General features: G+C 42.3%; 1 protein-coding gene across 1 annotated transcript in view; it reads right to left on the bottom strand.

The window, feature by feature from the left end:
* Window positions 1-466: 466 nt before the first annotated feature.
* The window catches only part of ext1c (exostoses (multiple) 1c), a 62,669-nt gene continuing 41,839 nt past the window's right edge, over window positions 467-21,296 (bottom strand). The window contains exons 2-11 of the mRNA XM_070921374.1: window positions 12,664-12,757; window positions 9,640-9,747; window positions 7,563-7,682; window positions 5,456-5,588; window positions 4,959-5,077; window positions 4,620-4,715; window positions 4,085-4,171; window positions 3,806-3,966; window positions 1,416-1,587; window positions 467-1,301 (exon numbers count right to left, since the gene is read on the bottom strand). Of these exons, the coding sequence (XP_070777475.1) occupies window positions 1,116-1,301; window positions 1,416-1,587; window positions 3,806-3,966; window positions 4,085-4,171; window positions 4,620-4,715; window positions 4,959-5,077; window positions 5,456-5,588; window positions 7,563-7,682; window positions 9,640-9,747; window positions 12,664-12,757 (1,276 nt within the window). The 3' untranslated portion in view covers window positions 467-1,115. The remainder of the gene's footprint in view (window positions 1,302-1,415; window positions 1,588-3,805; window positions 3,967-4,084; window positions 4,172-4,619; window positions 4,716-4,958; window positions 5,078-5,455; window positions 5,589-7,562; window positions 7,683-9,639; window positions 9,748-12,663; window positions 12,758-21,296) is intronic.

Genomic DNA, 21,296 nt, shown 5'->3' with positions numbered 1-21,296 from the left:
CATTTTTTGAGCGAAGAGCTACAAATTGACTTGTTCCAGCTTCTAAAATGTGACCATTTGGTGGTTTCCTGAATTACGGCAAATTGAATAACACAAGGTTTTGGACTGTTGGTTGGACAAAAGCAAAAAACCTTGGTGATGGACATGTGTCACTATTTTCTGACATTTCATAGAGCAAATGATAATAATAATTGAATAATTGTCAGATTAATGGATAATGAAAATTAGTTAAGACTGGTGGACCCGTTTAAGGATTTTCATTTTACAGTACGTTCCAGTATGAATTCCAGTATTCCCTGTTGTCTCCCTGGTACAGGTGGAGTTACAGGACCCAAATGTGGCCAGTTACTATTGGTCACTGATGTGTTTTACTACGTCAGTATCCTAAAATGTATCACGAGGCAGTCTGGTTCCTTCATGTCTGCTGTATGTCCAGGGTTTCTTTGAATAGAGGGTGTGTGACAAGTGGGGGAAAAAAAACTCAGACTTTATTCAGAACCACAAGTTTGCATTTATAAATCATTTTATTGGTTTTACAGTTAGCATTTTGATGTGAAATGATCTGCTTCCACGGCAACAGTCCCTGCACATTAACGCTGAGACACACATTGACAGCTGGAGTGCATGGCACCAATACCGTTCCCCTGGGTGCTTCTGGCATGAGATGGCCGTTCCTTTCTCATTGTCACAGCAATAGCACTGACATCTGAAGTGTTCACACACGTCCCTCTTTTTGCTGTCCAATGGAGACTGTCCGTTCTCAGTGAGAGGCCCAATCACAGGGACTCTGTCAAGGCCCCTTAATTTCCTCCTCCGCTGTCTCTCCAGACTCATGGAGGTAGGAGAATCATTTGAAGCTCCTTTTAAACTTGTATAGGCCCCTTTCTCTTCATGTTTATATGTATATAGTCCAGAACAGTCCGCCAGGGTCTGTCTGATGATTTTACCTTGTCCATGTCACAAATGGACCACACTGCCACTTTGTCCACATCCCACACAGTCTTGAGTATCCCTTCTTGACTGTCCACCTCTGATTGGTCCATTTGTCTGTCCAAAAGGCCACTAGACCAGACCTCAATGCTTTTGAGCCTTTCTGTCCATTTTGTCCGTCATTTTCATGCTCTCTCCAGGTCTTTGTACTTCTTGCGGAGGACGGATACTTGATCTTTGAAGAGGACGGGGTCCAGGCGAAACTGAGAGTGGACCAGAGGCATGTAGCCAAACCAGTTGGCGAAGGTGTTGACACACTCCTGCCGCTGGTTGAAGTGCTCCGGGTTGGCCCAGGGGACACTCTTTGTACCCTGGGAGGTAGAACAAGACACTGTCATTCACCATCCAGTACTGACCTGACATTTCAGCAGCATCCACAGACCTACAGCATTAAACACAAGTGACAAAGACAAATGGCTACCCACCTGTGGACTGGGCAACTCTTTGTACTGCTTCCTTTGAGCCACTTTGATTGGCGGCAGGTGGGTTACAGCAGAGACCAGGAAGTTCATCAGGATGTCCTCACAGTTGGAGGTGCGATCCACAAGAGTTCGCAGAGACTGGGGCAGGTAGTGGGAGAACAGGTAGTGATAGTACCTGTGGGGCAGGTCAAAGTGTTACGCAGGTATGTGCATTATTTTCTTAAAAGTGGATGGGACATTTGGACGGGTATTCTTAAAGAGAGCAAACAGGTTACGGTACTTTTGGAGGACATAAGGAGGACATTGGATCAGCCTTAGTAGTCACTAATCACTTCTAATAACTAACACAGACATCACAGGTTAAATTCCCACAGCTGCCTTGTTTGTCGACAAACACAAAGCAATTGGGAAAAAAGAAAAGTAATTGGAAGAATAAAGAGAGTACACATGTTAGAACAATTTTAAGTTAAGCTCAATTATATCAAATTTGTTCTTTGCTTTCCTTAACAACTGTTTGTTATACAGATTGTCTAACAGACTTTTCTGTTGACTTGAATACCAGTGATTTTGCTGCACACATTCATAACCTATTTCATTGTTCTGTTTGACAACAAGAGAAGAATACCAACTGATAAAAGAAAAAGTAAGTACTGATTCTACCATGACGTGTTGACAAAAAACTTAGCCAGCTTTCTCCAAACAAAAAGACGCTGCTGGGTTTTTCTCTTTTAGATCATGTCGGTGTTATTATCAAAAGTTAACGACGACGATTTCTACCTCCTGTCTACTGATTTAAAAAAAATCTATACACATGTTCTCGTTTTTTGTCACATTTACTTTTAAAAAGGCTTCTTGGCACCAATTAAAAAGAAAACATTAACTACAGGATCATGGTACATTTCAACCGTCAGCCACGTGCACGCAGAAGAGGAGAAATTACTGAGGTGTGAAAAAGGTAGGATTTAATAAAGTAAAATGGGGTTTTTTTCTCACCTACCACCTACACATTCTTCTATCAATCATCTTGCAGGAATATTTTGTCACATCTGTCGCCACTGTGCAAAACATGACGTTCTGTCTCACTATTATTACTTTCTAAACACAAGTTTAGCCTCTTGTACTTGCAGTACAGTAATCACATCAGCCAAAACACCAAACAAACAATGTATCATACAGAATAAAGAGGTCTCTACATTATTTATCACAGGTGGAGGGCAAGCTAGCAGCACCTGTATGGCAGCAGGCATGGCAACAGAAAAGAGTAGATGGTATGATGTGTGTTGATGATATGTATCTGGGACAAGTTAACCATTTTGCTGCCAGTGGTATTTGATATTTATAGTGCACAACAAACGAAACCCCTGTGGGACAATGCATATGTTCTCCATTCCTTCAGTTTTCATTCACACTGGAGATTTTAGTGCAGCTGGTAATTCTGCATTACATTTGTCAGACTTGACATGTTTTAATTGTGCTTAGGAACCAAAATTACACATAGAACTTTATATTGATTTTGGGAAGTTGCTGCTTTTCACTATTGGATTTGGTCATGTTCAATGTTTTTTTTTTTGCAAAGCAGCCCTATTGTGAAAAAGCCATTTGCTGAGCTGCTACATTTACCAAAGCAATACACAGTAAGTAATTAGATACTTTTGCGTGTCAAAGACTACACTGAGGGTTCTCACAATGAGAGAGGCAGGTTTTAACTGACCATTCATTCTCATTTCTCTGTTTAAGTGGTGAAACGTATTGAAGGTAATGCGGATGGGCCTTGCAAATATCAGTGGGCCTAACCTAGGGGCTATAAAGATCCAAATTAGCATGACAAAAAGGTTGAAACTGCTGGCAAAAAAAGACTGAAATCGCCTGACACCACCAGCAGTCTGTCCTTTCACTTGTCCAGTAAAATATCTGAAACACAACATTTTGCTAGACATTCATGGTTCCAACATTATGAAGCCTGATGACTTTTCCTCTTGCGGAGATGGATTGCAGTGACATTTGGTACAGACATTCACAGGATAACTGGTAATAACGTTGATAATCTCCTGAATTTCCAATAATTTGGATTTGGATTTAGTGCAAATTACCAAATGTTAGCATGCAAACACGCTAAACTAAGTATACCTGCTAAACATCAGGATGTTTGTTATGGTTATGGTGGAGAATTGTTACGGTGAATATTTTAGCATGCTGGCCTTAACACGTAGCTCAAAGCACCACTGCCTTACAGAGCAGCTAACATGGCTGTAGACATTTAGTCTTATTTATACTTGTTTTGTGATAGAGATAATAATGAAAACATATCAAGAGGCAAAATATTTAAAAACAACAAAGCATATCTAGCTCTAAATTGCACTTTCTATTTAGTTTGCTGAAGTCTGCTGGTGTACCTGTGGTAGAAGGCAGCCCCAGTCAGGACGATGGAGTAGTCGTTGGTCCATTTAGAGGTGTAGCCCCAGGCACGCTTCAGGGGATCCCAGAAGTGGCTCCTGGGAGGGTAGCCCACGATCCGCTCAGGGAAACTCCGCCACACCAAGAAGGCAAAGTTCACCTAGAAGTACAGACATGGGACACTTAGATACTGTTCCAACTTTTTCAGGAATATAGATTTTTATGTGTGTGCACTTCTGCTGTGAGTTCATTACTAACACGTGTACACACACACACACCTCACTGGTCAGCAGGACGGTGTCCTCGTCCAGACTCAGCACTGCTTCTGTCTCTATGGCAACATGAGGTAGGAACCGACTGGTGGTCTGAGAGAGACAGACAGTGGCAAATCTTAGTTCTTGTACTTTAGGCCATGTGCTGTCTGGCCTGTGCTTAGAGAGATCATGAGAATGAGTAAGAGATGATCATGTTTCAGTAAATCATGTTGAGTGACTGAGATCAGTGAATCACTATGGATTTTGCCTTGGGAGTCAAAAAAAAAAAAGACAAGACGGTGAAAGGGAGACGGAGAAGAAATGTTGAGAGTGAGTGACATTTATGAAAGCGAACGCCACACGGATCGGTGGACATGTCAGATATACATGGATAGGAAGAAAGACAGAGAAGAATACACATCAAGGAGAAAATAGAGCAACAGAGATAGAGAGTGAAAGAAAGATACATAAACAGAATGAGCAACTCATAGTTTGTCATGCTGTCGCTCAGACGTCAGAGCGGGCTTCAGTGTGAGTTGTGAGTGGCATCGGTCCTCACCTTCCTCCTGCCGTCTGTCACAGTGAGGGGGACGGGCATGGGAGGCCATTTGCTCCGACTGGGTGGCGGCTTCTCGTTGTTCCAGAGAATGATGATCTAGAGCAGCAGAGGATGGGAATTTGACATAACGCATAAACAGACAATCGCTTTAGACTGATCAGAAATGGCAGCTGACATCAATTAACCAGTGAGGTTGGCTGGTTAATTGCTTCCTCATTAGAATACAGTAAGCTTCAGTAAATGGTGTGGAAGATGTGTGTCCAAACAGTGTTTTAAAAGTGACCATTTGTGGATGCATATTGAATTATACCATAATCTCTCAATGTTTGTCTCATTTACCTGCGAGCAGTATTTTGATTTGGAGACCACCTGAAGCAGCTTCATGATTGGCTGAGACTGGGAGACCAATGGGGAGACGGCATGGATGACAGCAGTGAACTCTTGACCTGGACTGAGCCCTGAACAAGGTCACGGATAGATAACATGAGGGTAAGAGAGAATGTATTGCCTGTTTGAAACATATTAAAGTGTATCTGTATCCATGTAAGTCCATCAAGGATTAGACATTGTGGTAGAGAGCAATACATGCTGCTGAAAGAAACATATAGACTGCACCAAAATGCCATAATCACATATATATATATATATTTTAGCATGATTACAAAATGAAAACTAATACAGAAAATGACTTTGGTAAATATTTGATTATGATTTGCTTGTTGATTACTCTCTCTCTCTCTCTGCCTCCACAGCGCTGACATAATAGTCTCATCCCCATCCTGTCCAATGAAGATTTGCATGTTGTGCAGACTCATTTAAATGAAGTGAGTGCTTACCTAATCCCAGGTAGTAGAAAGGGAAATGTGCGAGGTGAGTGGAGTACTCTGGCAGGACGAGGAGACCTCCTGGCAGGGAGTTCCACATGTACTTGTTCCTCGATATGTGAGAGAACACACGGTCCTTAATGATCTGGAGAGGGAGAAAAAAAAAAGGATGCGGTTGGATGAAGGTTTCAATGTGAGAAGCAGAGAGAACATGTTTGCTTGTGTTGTGAAGTGGCTGTTGTGCTCATCTAGTATAAGCCTGCTCCACATTCATTTTTTTCCCCTCTAAGCCGGTGGATGAGTGTCTTGGAGCTTCATGTAAACTCCACTGCACTTTGAGACCTGACACACTTGTGTTTGCATATTATAGCAATCCCTAATGATATGCTCTGTGTACTTTCCATTTTACACCAACAGGAGGTGTCCACGCCGCAGCAACACCGGCATCCACTCTGAAGCCCTCTGCCTCGCTGACCTCAGGCTGACTACACAGCTGTCTCCCATGGGGAGAGGTTCCCCTCTGCATGCTGTATGTATATAAGCAGCTTATCACCAACCTCCAGAACCTCTCCTTTATTATCTCTAGCATAAATCCCCAGCAGCAAATACACTAGGGGCTGCCAGGCTTGCCTTTATAAACATCAGAGTGCAAAGCCTACCACTCACTGGGTGATTTCTTAAGATATCAGAGGGGTTAAATCTGTTTCCCCACGTTTTTTATGTGCTACAATTGACACAGGCAATATGTGCAAAAACCGGAGGTTGTTATTTCTTTTCATTCATCATCTACCCCTTGGGCTAACCTTCAAATTACATTCTCTTAGCTGGAGCAACTACCTTTGAAGTTCATTTCTTCTCAGCTCATTCAAAGACAGCACAGTAAAACAAAAGACTGACTGAGAGAAAGATACATGTATGAGCTGGAAGACTGGATGCTAGGACTGTGAAAATCACTGTGAAAACTGTGTATTGCAAGGACTCTTTCAAAGATGAAACCTTTCTGAATCGGACCTGTAGTGTTGAAAAACAAACATTTCTCACAGTCTGATAATAGCGAGCAGTGAGGCAGAAACTGACAGGTTGAGACTGATATTTGCTACGTAATGATATATAATTTCTATACATTAGGGGATTTCTCTGAGACTTCAGGCGGATCGGATGTGGACTGCTTTGAAATGTTCCCCAGATCTACAGTACAACACAGAGCTAAGGTAGTAAAAGAGTAGAAATGTAGAGCATGGGCCAAGATCCAACCCCACAATCATAATGATAGAAGGGTGGTTTGATTCAAAAGTGAAAACTCTGTTGGAAAGCCTTTCTGAAAGAGGACTGATGATAGCACACAGGCAGTAAACTGCGGCTGTGTGTTCAACAGAAAACCTGTGTTTACAGCAGTGAATTCTTTTTGTGGATGTTTTCACTGGATGTTGCTGCACATTCCTGAACCAGAATTGTATGGTAACAGAAACGCTGAGTATTCAGAGTTAGAAAACATTTCAATTAGGTTTCTAGTCAATACTCAGAAGCCAAAAGCAACATTACCCATAAGTGTGTGTGGGAGATAGACAGAAGTCCTAGTGGTGGCACAAGGGGCTAAGATTTTATATGATACAGTCAAAGTTGCACTGATTTATTACTAGATTAAGATTAAGACCAGCATTTTAAACTTTGACAGGTATTTTTGACCAATAGCAAAGCATCTTGACAGTGCTGACCTTTGAGGGGACGGAGAGCCAGAGACTGAGAAATGGAGGAAGTGTAAACTGTTCCACATAAGAGGAATGGTTTTTAAACAGTCATCAGAGTTAGTGGTACAAATAAGTCTTTTGAATAAACTGTGAACAACAGAGCTAAAGAGCTTCTCCCATTGGAGTGAATAGACTCAGGACCTGCCGCTAGTCTCCTAAATGGGCGGGGCAGTGGCGAAACCCACGTGACACTGATACAGGAAATTACTCTGAGCTGAGCCGTCTCCTTTTTAAATCGTCTCTGCTACAGTAGTTTACCAAGTCATTACGTTAACAAGCGTCTAGAACAAAATATTTCACAAAGACATGTGGATGGATTTCGGCGTGCTACTTTCTGTGACCCGGCCTTTATGCTGAGCGCTGAGGCTGACCTCCAGTGTGGTGAGGACGATCTTGTCCACAGAGGAAAAGTAGGCTTCCCACAACATCTGGGTCCTCTGTCTGAGGGCCAGGACTCTCTCATTCCCTACGGCTCTCACCGTGGACGGCACCTGAGGACAAAAGACGAGATGAGTAAAAGATCCCGAAAGTGAAATGAGGAAAAAAAGAAATATTCAAAAGAAGTGCAGAGGAAATAAATCACAAAGAGTTTTTAAAGCGAGCCGTGTCTCTTAAAATAGACTGGAAAAGAGAAAAATTAGGAAAGACATTTAAGTGATCAAAACTGCTTAAACTGAAGTGGTTGCTTAATTTGGCCCCTTAAAAAAAACCACAGAGCTGATTTGGGGTCTGTTGTTCAGACAATTAGCCCTTAATTAGTAAGGACTACATTGGGGGCTACGAGTGAATCACCAAAATTGATTTAGGGAGTTAAGCTCAGCGGCTCAATCAAAGTGGAAAAAAGCCATGCTGAACTGAGAAAAGCGTGAGCTTGACTCCTTTAAACCCATTTGTCGTTACACAGCGAACACATTTTCTAATGAGCGCCAGCTTCGTCTCTTTCTGTCTCTCTTTTATTTTTCTCTTGTCCTTCTTTCAACCTCTCAGTTTCTCTTCACATACCTCCCTTCCCCTACATTTTCACCTACATACTTCACCTTTCTCTGTTCCCCTATCCTTCCTACTTTCTCCTTTTCTCCTCTCTTAGTACATCTGAAGGACAGCTTCACTATAGCGACGTCCTCAGTTTGTCTGAAGTGTCTGTCCTCACTCAGCCTCTTGGGCAAAGGCCTCACGCTACTTAACCTCAGATCATATACAGTGTGAATGTCTGTGTGTGTGTGTTTTATATGTGTGTTTCCATGTGAGAGGTTTGCAGGTGTGCAGAGTGCCACTAATGAGGTCAGCTCATTCAATCCAATTCTGCCATAATTTGAAAATGTCTCTGCTCTGAGCTCTCGGGGGCTTGCTCCTGTTCATTAGCTGAATGCCAATTTGTGTCCTCTATTGGTCGAGATCGGAGCAGATCAATGCAGAGGAGACATGATGTCATTTGCGTGAGGGAGCGAGATAAAGGTTGTAGCGGAGAGTGAGCTGGCTTTGCTCACTCATTGTGTTTTTTTGTGGATGTTTGTGAGCGACTGCCTTTGAACTGAAGCTGGATTAAGGCCTCGATGGGTGATTAATCTCAAAGGGCCCCAACCTGTAATCACAACGTTTGATACGGGTTAGATTAGATCGGTTTTTCAAAGAACTCCCATCCTTATCTAAAACATATGAAGCGAGCCATAGGACAAACTGTTGAGTAAGATTATATTTCAAGGCTGTATTTTTAGATATTAGTGCAATTACAAATGTCAATGGGATTTTGAATGAGGTCTTCTTACGTCTTGTTCTGGTTTCACTTCCTGCTTTGTAGCCCTACATGATGGATGCTTCTTACTTACAGTTATGCGCATAAAACAGAATAAAATTGACTTGAAGTGTAAAAATAAGCTTCAGGTCGCGGTTAAACGCAGGTAGGTCGAGTGAAATGCCAGCTGTGCAGCCTGTGTAGACAACTGTACACTGTCTTGGTTCGGACGTGTGTGAGACCGGTGGCTGAATGCCTCCTGTGTAGACAAGCCTTTATGTGTGGCTCACTGCAGTTTCATGATCTCTTGATATTGACTTTGGATTTACTTTAATTAATCTGGTGCACAACTCATTTGCATTTTCTGTCCATTTTCTTCTATTATTAGAAGCATCTTCTTAGGTTTGCTCAACACAAGAAAACCTAATTTATTGTAAACACAATGTTACAGCAAAAAAACCCCAGTTAAAATCATGATTGTTGAGCCTTTACCTACAGATACCTGCTGTTTCGATTTCCAAAACAATCAAGGTCATCTTTTTTCTTTTTTGAAATAAATGAAAATGTGTTTCACTGCGGGCGCTCTGTGCTGTTGGATAGCTCTTTGTACCAACACCTGCTGGTGATGGGACTTTCCCAATTGATTCTTATTTTTCTAAGTACAGTAATGGCCCACTGGAGTGCTGGGGCCCTGGACAAATGCCTCTGTGTGTTACCTGAAGTAGTAACCTCTCATCTCCCTCAATGACCGCCTGGTTCCACTGTATGACATCAGAGAAGGGCAGCTCCCAACCGTTACTCAGCAGCACTGGGATGCACGCCGCCTGGATAGACACATGTAAGAAAAGATAGTCTTAGAGAGACAGTGACACTGATATCATGTAGAACACAATGAAAAATTCCATATACATCACTTCAACTGTGATCAGCTGCAGTTTGACTGGGTTCCTCCCTTGCTGGCGGCTCCTCTTTGGCAGTAAACAACACAACATGACATACCACAGCTGCAAGAATATAATCTGTATGAGTTCAGTCCCAGCTGCTTGGCACTGTGATATCCCAGGCTGAGCAGATAATATGATCAATGCTCCTGTGTGTAAATGTATGCGCAGCTGAGCGTGTGTGTGGAAGACCCCTATATGGTGGTTGGGATGAGTAATACGTCGAATCTCTCCTTTCCCAGGGAGCCCTGGAGGTTTGTTAATGACTGTCACTCATACACATGCAAACACAGATGTGGCTGACAGGGCAGACTCTTTGTGTACTAATTAGGTACAGCCACTGAGGGGACATACGCAGGGAAGAAGGTATACTGAAGGAAAGAAACAGAGGGATGAGGAGATGGGAGGAGAATAAGAAGGAAGCGGTTGATACATAGAGGCATCATGCTTTATTGAAGTTGATTTTTGATGTTGCCTTATCTCCTCGTTCACTGACAGGTTTTTGATGTTGTTCCACTTTTTTTTTTTGCTCTCCGAGCCCTCCTTTGGTCTCTCCCTCTCTGTAAGTCTATCGGTTTCTCCCTCTGTACTCCTTTTTCCATTTCTCTCCACTGCACTCTCATCCCATCCAGCTCTCGTCCTCTTTCTACTCACTGTGGTCCAGAGTGTTGATAGGTCTGGGTGGTTTTTTTTTCCACTTTTTTTCTAATTAAACCACCAGAGAACAGCAGCAGCAGCAGCAGCAGTCGAAATGGTGGAGATCAAACGCTCTCTGCAGCCCACCGGGGCTTCCAGGCTCCTGCATTACATCTGAGAATAGACTTGCTGAAGGACACTCGAGCAAATAGGATGACTTGTATGTGTGTGCATGTGTCAGAATCAGCCGCAGGTTACAACAAGGTCACACGAAGGCTCCCAGAGTGATAATCCAAGGCCTCTAAATTTGAAATGCAGCCCGAGGCTCGCCTGAGTCTCCTCCCTGAGAGATGAGGCACTCTGAGGGTGAGTTTCAAACATGTCAAGCCCTCCCTGCCTGGAGGTAGGGTAATATGAAAGCCTATGTGCTGTGTAGTTGTTTTTGGTTTGTTTGCATTGGGAGATGAAGACGGGGAGGCTTTGAGTAAATGTGTATGTGGGGAAGTGTCCGAATGTGTGTGTGTATATTGGAAAGCTGGCTGTACGTTTCCCACCACACTGGTAATTGCCAGTTCTTTTGTGGGCTTGGCTGGCAGCAAAGAAAAAAAAAAAAAAAAAAATACACAACCGAAAAGTCTTGCAAAGTGCTTCGAATGGAAAAAGGAGAGGACAATGGGGAGGGAAAGACTAAGAGAGAGAAAGAGAGGACAAAGAAAGAAGACAGGAGGAGAAGGGGACCATGACTGCTGCCTGCTGCCAAGCCAAGTGGGTTGTGTGTGGATTTGTCCATTCAGCAGACATCAGCGGTGGGGCAGGCTGCCACTCCTATGGATGCTTCCGGACCATTCATGCACACACACACACACACACACACACACACACACACACACACACACACACAGAATCACACTAACATAGCCCTGGAGAGCAGTGTGGCCAGGGAACATTGTAGCAGCCAGAGAGTTCAGTGTTTGGCAAATCTAAAAACAGCCACTACTGCTTCCTGCACTGGTGTGAGACCGTCGACTTGGGTGGCAGAGAGAGAGCTACAGCAGACCGACTGGTTCAAACTCCATTGCCTGTGGTTTCTTCACCGTTTGTGTATTTGCTCATTTCACTGATGGACTTAAATGAACGATACCAGTGTTTGTATAAGTGTGTGCGTGCGTCTGTGTGTGTGTTAATGGACCCATTTTAGTTTAAAAGGCCTAGCAAATAGCAAATAAAGCCTTTATGGCTAGATCTGCACTCAACACAACACAATGGTCTAGGGAAAACACTTGCAGATGTGACCATTAAGGTGTCAATAACCAAAAGACTACATAAACCACGTCTCTGGAACATAAACATTCTGCATCCTGTGCACTTCCTTGTTGACTGAACGGTATATGAGCTGGATCTCATTGAATCCGAGCTGTTTCCTGTAAAAGTGTAATTTGGTCTCTAACAGTGTTATGCCAAGGGAAATGCTGCAGCTAATGTTTTCATGATTGCTGTGTTGGCATGTAATATGTGGAGATTTTAGCTGTTTATTTATGTGGGCCTCAGAGAAACTGGAGAATCTTAAAGTACACAGGCAGGATGAATGTTTGACGGACAACAACCCAGTTTCACAAAGACTATAAATCAACATTACTTGTCAGTGTTATGTTACTATATCTGACACAGTATACATACTGTATGTGTAAGTGAGTGATTTATACTTGTTAACACATACAGTATTGTATAAGCCTCTGAAAACGTAGAGTTTTGCTAGATAACATTAAATGTAGACATATACAGCAACTGATTTATATGTTGTGCTCTCAAGCGCTGCCGCCATCACTGCGGTCTCGGAGTTGAACTGAACACATTTACACTGAAAATGGAGATGTTTGGGTTGATCACGGTTACATTACAGTGTTATACAGGGGTGTACAAGTGAGCTGCCACCGCACAAATACCAGGCCAGCTTGTCTACTTCCACCTACAACCTGGATTCATCTATTCATGACTAAATAGGCAACAATCAAAGTTATAAGACCTCCTTAGTTTTTATTTATTAAGAGTTTAAACATCGTAAATGTAGCTAATCTGCTTCATCAGGACTGTGCGGGTGTGGTTTGATCAGATTGGCTAACATATGGCTAATAAGACTCCGATAATGTATATTATTATATTTACCTGGAGCGACTCCAGGAAACGAAAGGAGCCCAGCCGTCGACCTCGAGGCACCAAACAGAAGGTGGAGTTGTGGAGGAGCTCCTGGTAATCAAACCTAACAAAGAGAAGAACGATTATTATACGTTTAATCTATAGATTTCAATTCATTAGTTTTCAATTTGTTGCAGGAAAAACAGCAGAGCATACACAAAACAGTTAAATGATATAGAGACATGTTTCCTCAAAGGATCTGTTAATTATTACAATTTTGAAAAAAGAACTGTTAAAGTCATGCTTTATATTTAATATGCTAATACACAGATTAGTGTTTATAGTTGTTAGTTGTTAAACTTGCCAGAAAAATGGACTAATGTCTACAATCAATATATTGATCTGTGGAAGATGGCAGCAGAAAAGCACCAACCCCAAACTTCTGAAATAACTAAATGATAGTAAACAGATCTAATAAATAGTCTGCCAGTGTGGTGGCACACACTTCCTTTGACATATGATATTTAACATCTGTCACACATAAAAGAAAACAGGATTTTTGTGGCTTATCATTTCTGATGTTTAGTCATAATGGCACAGATTATGTGCAGTAATAAATCTTCCTAGTTTTTTTCCCCCTCCACAGAAATGTTGGCACCACTACAGATAGCTACTGTATGTTGGAAAATATATCCATCACTGAGCTCATAACTAAATATGCCCTAATCTCTGTTCTCTATTGATTTGTGTTGTAGACAAGAGGCCCTGAACTCGTGCCAAAGTAAGAAATTGCGAGTGTGCTACTCCCACTGGCGGCTGCCATACGTCACCCGGGTGAGTTCCACCGCTTCATACTCATATTTCATACCCGCGCTATGTAAAAGAAGCCAAATGGAAACCTCTGCATCAATGCTCGCCTTCATCCGCAAAGTGGAACGCCAACGAACGAGCGGTGTAACGGTCTCATGGTAAAGAACTGGAGTAAACAGATGGGGAAACAAACAGGCTCTTATGGGAGAGTTCAACTTTTCCCCTCACTCTGCTCCTCCTCATCTCATCGGCCCACTACACCTCCCTCCTTTCTCTTATCCTGCTCTCTCCTCTTCTTCCTCCTCCACCCTCCCTCGTGTCTACATCTAGCTCTCTGCTTGTTTATTTGCAGGAGGAACGTCAGTGCAAAATATGCCCATCATTAATCTTCTCACTCGCTGAGTCATTTATTTAGCCCTCCATGAGCGACGAGACACAGGCCCCTTTTGCTCCCTGGATGAGAAAATTGAGATTTCATTGCTGATGTTGGCATCATTTAACACTGCTACACTCAGCCCTGGACATCAAGATCTGAATGGATGTCACTGTGTGAGCGTATATTCAATATGAATGTGTCAAAACATGCCAAACGGTCACACACACACACACACACACACACACACACACACACACACACACACACACACAGAAACGCTAGCATCAGTTTACTGAAAGGCCGTCTTGTTTGGCGTTAGCTACGGTTCTTCTCCGATATTCCTCCACCTGTTGATAGAGCTTTGCCATCGCCACTGTGGTACATATACATCTGTGCGTGGGCGTGCGATGGATCCGTGTGCATCTGCAGCAATATAAATCTCCAGCGTTGGGAGCGTTGATGTACATTTGGAATGAATCTCTGAGCGAAAATATCCGTCACGATGGTTAAAGAGATTTACGCGATGTATTTCTGAGGGATTTTGTGTCCAAATCTTGTTCTGAGCTTGGGATTTAGGTAAACACATTCATTTAGCTATGCATGAGTAAATGAATTTGTAGATTGCATCTGTAAAGACACACAACTCCTCATGTGTGTATTCATGTGTTTGAGCAAAGGGAGTAAATAAATGTGTGTGTTGCATTAAAAAGTAAATATATCTCCTAGAATAAAATATTTTGTTTGTGTATGTTGGTGCGAGAACACATAAATATTAATATATGTGTGTGTGCAAGTGCTGAGCATGTTTATGTGTGTGTTAGCACATATACTATGTAATGTGCGACAGTGAGACCCCCTTGTATGCTGTAAATGTAGTGAGACTGAGCTGGTTAGTCTGACCCACTTCTCTCTCTGTTCCTGCTGTTTGTGTGTGTTCGTGCACATGCATTTGTGTGTGTTTGACGATGCATAACTAGGAGTCAGCTTGTGCACAAAGTAGCGTATGTGTATGTCTTTGCACCGAGTTGGTCTGTCTGCCATCCAGCAGTCTAGCCGGCCAGTCTGCCGGCTGCTGTTCTTTAATGAGGGACTGTACTTAAATGCAGGGAACAAGTAAATCATTTAACAGCACTTTGTTTCCAACAACAAACGACCAGACCTGCTGTGTCTCTCCTTCACTCTCCCTGTCTGTCCTGCTTTTCTTCTTGTTGGCCCTTCGCCTCGGCATTTGTCCTTTGAGTATGCATGTGTTTGTCGCTGTCCTCTGTCATATAGATTCTATGTGAAAAGCGTAACAATTGCAGTGTAGTTTTGTGTGTGCATTTTTACACAATACACCTTTGGCAAAAGCTATGTACAATCCAAGCTACAGCTGGATTCAAGGAGAGGCCATCTAGCGCCACAAGGTTGCATGAAGCAAGACAGAAGAAAGATAAATGTTGTGATAAAGTACATTTTCTGGAAAATCAATTGAGATTTGTGGATGCAATAACCACACAGGAATGGCTCCAGTGAATTAAATACCGGACAAATACACCCACAGATATTAAAGGTATAGCTACTGCTGTATAATCTGCAAATCTCCTGATGGTTGACACATTTATACAATTTCATAGCACGTTGTTATATCACCCACCCCTAACAAGTAGAGCTTAGTGAGAAATGTTTTCTTTTTTGTAATTTGGGTGAACCCACCCTTTAAATACCTCTTCTGCTTATCACACAGACCTGAGAAAACCGTATACTGTGCATAAGGGAGTAACCGAGCCAGTGGGTCTGTGATTGGGGGTTGGCTGGAAGGCAAACCCAGCTAAATAACAATGACTCACTGTGTATTCATGTGTATGTGATTGCATGCATGTCATTGTATATTGTGCGTGGCAAGGAATGTACCGCACCAGACTCCCTGCATGTTAATGTGGGAAAGCATGCATACAGTATACGTACTGTAATGTACACGTATTGACCTGCACTCACACTATAACAACGGGGGTTTGAATGAATGCCGTGTGCACTGGAGGGCAGTTTGCACGATTGTTATCTGGAAGCGCTCATGTGTTCAGATCTGCTGTGTGTGGATGTGGATTACATGAGATTAAATTACAGAACAGACGTACAAGTAGATTATTGTTGTGTCACAGTTCATATTTGAATGAATACAGTAGATTTATGGTGTAGGCACGCAACTAAGAATGCAATATACTGTATACTGTGCAACTAATGATTAAAGTTCACTATCGATTAATCTGTAACTTCTTTTTTCATCAATTGTTTAGTCTATAAAATGACAGAAAATCATCACAAGAGATAAGAGACAAAAGCGACATCGGTTGTTTTTGTTTTATCAACAGTCTAAAACCCAATGATATAAAATCTGCAATGATATACAAAGCAGCAAATCCTTACATTTAAAGCTGCACTCGTCACTATTGTAAACAATGGATTAAATGACTATGTGTATGTGAAAAGGGTCGCTCTTAGTGACAAAACCCACAGAGAATTAACACTCGACTCTGCAGTTCCCCTCAGCTCTATGGAGCTTTTTAGTGTCTTTCAGTTCATTGTTTTGGTTTTACAGCCCTGCAATTTTAATGTTTTGGTTCACTCTCAGCAGTGTTTGCAGATGCAAAGTGAAAAGTTTTCAGTGAAAAAGCAGCAAACTGCAGACAGACAGCAACTGGCTAGTGAACATAGTGGAGCATTTAGTGGCCAGAGAGACTGATATTTCCCTCAGGAGAGGGTGGAGACCAAAACTCGCCATAGTTCACCATATCAAATATGCCACTGTTGTGTTTACAACTTGTTTCTGCTGCCCCCAAGTGGCCAAAACATCAGTTAATTAATGAAAGAGTTAAATGATTAACTGATTATCAATCAGCTATTCGATTAATCAACCAATTGTCTCAGCACTAATGTGGTTGTGTTTGGGCATGTGTGCAATCTGCAGAAACATGGTGTCTGAATACATTTTCATATCATTTGCATCCTCTTGATTGCACATTGAGTGTTTTTGTTTTTTGATGAAAGACTCTGATTGTGGGTACACTCATATCTGTAGAAGTCAGCACTGCTCTATAAGTGTGTGTGTGTGTGTGTGTGTGTGTGTGTGTCACTGCACACACTGCTCCCTCCCACCTTTTTCCAATCCCCCGGTCTCTCCGGAGGACAGATATAGTTAAATATTAAACATCCAATATGGAGCCAATCTATGTAGAAGGATGAGTGAAGTTGATCGTGTAGTCAGGACACACACTCGCGCACACACACACACACACACACACACACACACACACACACACACACACACACACACACACAGATTTAAGCTTGATGTCTTTATATTGCTATTCCTTTTTTGTATGTTTGTCTCAGATAGCCACAGTCTCAAACAGAGACACAAACAGAGACACAGGCCACAGAGTTTCTCACACCCACCCAGTGTCTCCCCATACACCACACACACACACACACACACACACACACACACACACACACACACACACACACACACACAGTGCACAGCAGGCTTTCTCTCTTCATGTCAAGGCATTGGGCTCCGTGTGATACCACTATCATCAAAGCTGTGTTTACTGAGACCATTCTGAGTCGCCGACTGCATGTGTGTGTGTGTGTGTGAGAGAGGGTTTTGTGGTGTCTAAGCAAATCTGCTTTTCTTAAACTCCCTTTCTCTCACTCATGTGCCTATCAGCTTCGCCCTCCTTGACTTGATTCTCTGTTGTGTTTTTTTCTCACCCTCCATTTTGACTGTATTTGTGACTTTTATTCTATATTTCTATATTTATTCATACGATAAACAAAACTGCTCTTCACTCGGTCTTTCCCTCTTTCCTTTCAGCCTCATCCCCTTATGTACACTCATTCCTTATGTATACTAAACACTGACTATTTAATGAATACCGACTGTGAAAGCGGAGAGGCGAGGGATGGAGGGAAGCAGGAGGGAGGAGGGAGGGTGGATGCTCCCTGATTGACAGCAGCTTCTGGTCAGTTGATCTCCGCTCTGCTTCCTGTAAAGGTCAGGTGTCAATAGAGCGTGTGCACTTCAGTATCCGTGTGTGTGCATGTTTGTCCCTGATCGTGAGCTCAAGTGTGTGGTTGACCAAGGTTATGGATTAGCCGCCACAGCGCTAACAGGTTCGCTGTCAATACTTTTCATTCTCATGTTCACCTCAGCGAGCACAGCAAGACCTGAATGACAGAAGTGACTGTCTTGGTAATGTCAGCACACACACACACACACACACACACCACACACACACACACACACTTGTAATCAAGGCCAAAGCAACAACATACTGTTGTTCAATCACTGCCACTATTCAATGAAATTAAATTGCAGAGCGTATCATGTTCTTGACCCCAATGTTGCTTCATTTTCAGCTTTGAAATGCACGTATTCAGAACATCAAGAGAAAAAAATGAAAAAGGCTGCCATTCCACATGAAAAAATCAGAATGAATGAGGGTTAGTATGGACATTTAAAGATAGATTTAGGCCATCAAATGGACCCCAAACCTCAAAAGAGCAAGGCACCTGGTGGCCCGGTAGTTAAGATGCATACCATATACTGTGATCGCGACATGCACGGCTTGATTCTGGCCAGAGACCTTTCATTTCCTGTCACCTCTCCACTGGCCACTTTCGAATAAAGTCAAAAATGCTCCCCAAAAATATACAAGACCATTACTTCAGCTATAGTAATATACTCTACGGCTATTCTATGTTTCTATTAAAAAGCTTCTGAAGAGCAACCTTTTTTTAATACATGGAGAACCATTTTTGGCAGAAACCACACCAGAATGAATACTTGTTGCTGGTTCCAAATCAGGTGGGAAGAAAGCCATCTGTCATTCGAACACTATGCAAATCACATCACAAACACTGTCCTGTCCTTCCCTGCTGCTGAACCTTCATCGCATCCTGACCTGACTACTGCAATAGTATATATATTATTACCCTCCTTATATGTTATCCAATGTCCTACTCACTTCTGCATCACCCCTCCATAACCAGGTCCCCTCCTACCACCATTCCTACATGCCAGCCTCCCGTTCCTTCCTTTGTCTAATTTTACATTACTGGTATTTGGCTGATGCTATTAACCACAGTTAGTAATATGATACTGTATGATATGAGTCCACATTATGTGCATACTGTGGCCTCCTTTCTCTCCTCAGCTACAAAATAAAAGACCTGTGCTGTATGTGAACTAACTATATGACTGCCAACACAATGTTTCACTGAACAAACAGTGGGAGGGTGTCAGGGTGTGTGGCACAGAGTGACATGGAGGGAGGACAACAAGATTATTTGAGAGCAGAAGAAGATGAGAGAGTGAAAGACAGAGGGAGAAAAGGGACAAAAAGGAAAAAGGATAAGAGAAAGACATGGAGAGAGATAAATATGTGTGTAGCCAGCTGCTGCAGCCTCTGGGATTCAGGAGGAAGGGAGGGTTGGAGGACAGAAAGTCACAAAACTACAGCTCTGTCTGCAGGCAATGGGTCAGGCGCTGGGCTACAACCCACACTAAACATGCCATCAGACAGAGGCAGAAGCAGAGGAGGTAACATATTATTGCTGTGTCTTATTGTAAGAAAAGCATTATTTGAAAGAAACCGCATTTAAAGTTAAAGATAAGTGAAAAATGTGAGCACCAAATTGTAAAGATTGGAGGGTACAGAAAGGGAGAGGTAAAAAAAAGATGCAGAGAAATAGTAAAGAGAGAGTAAAAAGAGTGAAAGGCAGGAGGCTACATAGACAGTTCAGGTTTCAGTGTGCAGAGGAATGAGGTCTTCTAGTATCCACTTACATTAAACACAGAGAGAGAGAAACCGAAAGAGGGAGGGAGAGACGAGAGCTCATCTTTGTGTGGAGGATGTCTCACAGAGGCAACACTGGCCATAATCTTCACCTCCCCCCCCCCCCCCCCTTTCTCCTCCTCCTCCTCATCCCTGCTGTCTTCATCTTTCCTCTCATTTCAGTAATCTCCATGCCAAGAAGAAAAAATGGGCCGGTCTTTTACATGTATGTGTGTGTGTGTGAGAGAGAGACATGTCAACAACAGAAAGTGAAGGTGTATCCAGATGTTAAATCCTATCCTGCAGCTGTTTCACGAGTAAAGAACTGTCTCTCCTAACCACACACACACACACACACACACACAGTTACCTCCGCGCCTCATTGACTGTTTTAATGGCAGATGGACAGATAAGCCATCTCCTTCCATCACTCCGTCTTATTAATCTTCTGGTCTCCTCCTCTCTGTTTCCTCTTCCTCATCTTTCAGCACCTCGACGGGGATCTAGTGTAACTATCAAAAAAACTATAATCCCTTCTCAAAGTAGAAATGACATGTAAAGAGGGTGTAGAATAATGTATGGACAGACTGCGCTTGCAAAAAAAAGTTTAAAGTAAACTGTGTTATTCATGGGAGCCAGCAGGAAATTCTGAAATATTGAACAGTTACACACTTCATCTTGAATTGAATCCCAGTGCAGCTAAACTGGTAAATGGAATTTATATTTAGAAAGAAACGAGGAGCTATTCTGTTAACAGATCCAGCAAAGATTCGAAAGACCAAGTCAGGAGAAGTAACTACAGCGGGATGGTCTGCAGTCTGTAACGTGAAGCCTATCCATCCCACCAGAACCTTGTGTTTTTCATCAGTTATGACGCTGCTGTAAGCCTGTAACTGCTGCCAGTTACACTACAAACCTCACAGGTTTCTTCTGTAATGAGCTATTACTTTTAAACACCGTCAGAATTCTAATAAAAAGTATTTTCTAACTGGATTTTTTTAGTTGAACCAAATTTCAACATGTGTTAAAAATCTTGATTGTGGGGTGCCTTGGTTTCTTAGATGTTGAAAGGCCTTTAAAACTTGTTATCTCAATCAGCATCTCCTTGTGAGCGATGGGATCCTACTTTAGAGGAGTTTATTTTGTAAGAGATTTTTGTGTTTGTGTTTTTGTCTCTACTCATCTCGCTGGTTTGAACTGAGTGTAGCTTTTTTGTGTCAAACTCTTTATAAAAAAAAATACTTACATGTGATTTCTTATCTTTTATTATTGCTTATTTAGTCATGAATATTTAATGTCATGGAGAAATACTGACCATACAGTATAACTGCAACGTCCCTGCTGGGTCCACCTTTGTTGTTGCATGTGAGCTTTCTCGCCCTTACTTTCCTTTCAGCTCTCTATCGTCGACTCTCTTAAAATGCCCCAAAATAATTTATTAAAAGAAACTGACAGCAACTATCCACATCAAATGTTTCTCCACTTTCAAATACCCCTGCTTATCTGAAAACTATGCAATACATTTATATTTGAAGCTAAAAGGAGACTTTAAAAGGCGGGTAAACTGAAGCAGTACAAAAACGCAATTTTTGACCAGGAGCTGAAACTTACTGGCATTTCTGTCTGGTATTGTGATAGGCCAATGGCTCGGTCGATAG

Source organism: Enoplosus armatus, chromosome 16 (genome assembly GCF_043641665.1).
Source record: "Enoplosus armatus isolate fEnoArm2 chromosome 16, fEnoArm2.hap1, whole genome shotgun sequence".
Lineage (NCBI taxonomy): Eukaryota > Metazoa > Chordata > Actinopteri > Centrarchiformes > Enoplosidae > Enoplosus > Enoplosus armatus.
The sequence above is the reverse complement of the archived record's forward strand: the minus strand, read 5'-3'. Positions and strand labels throughout refer to the sequence as shown.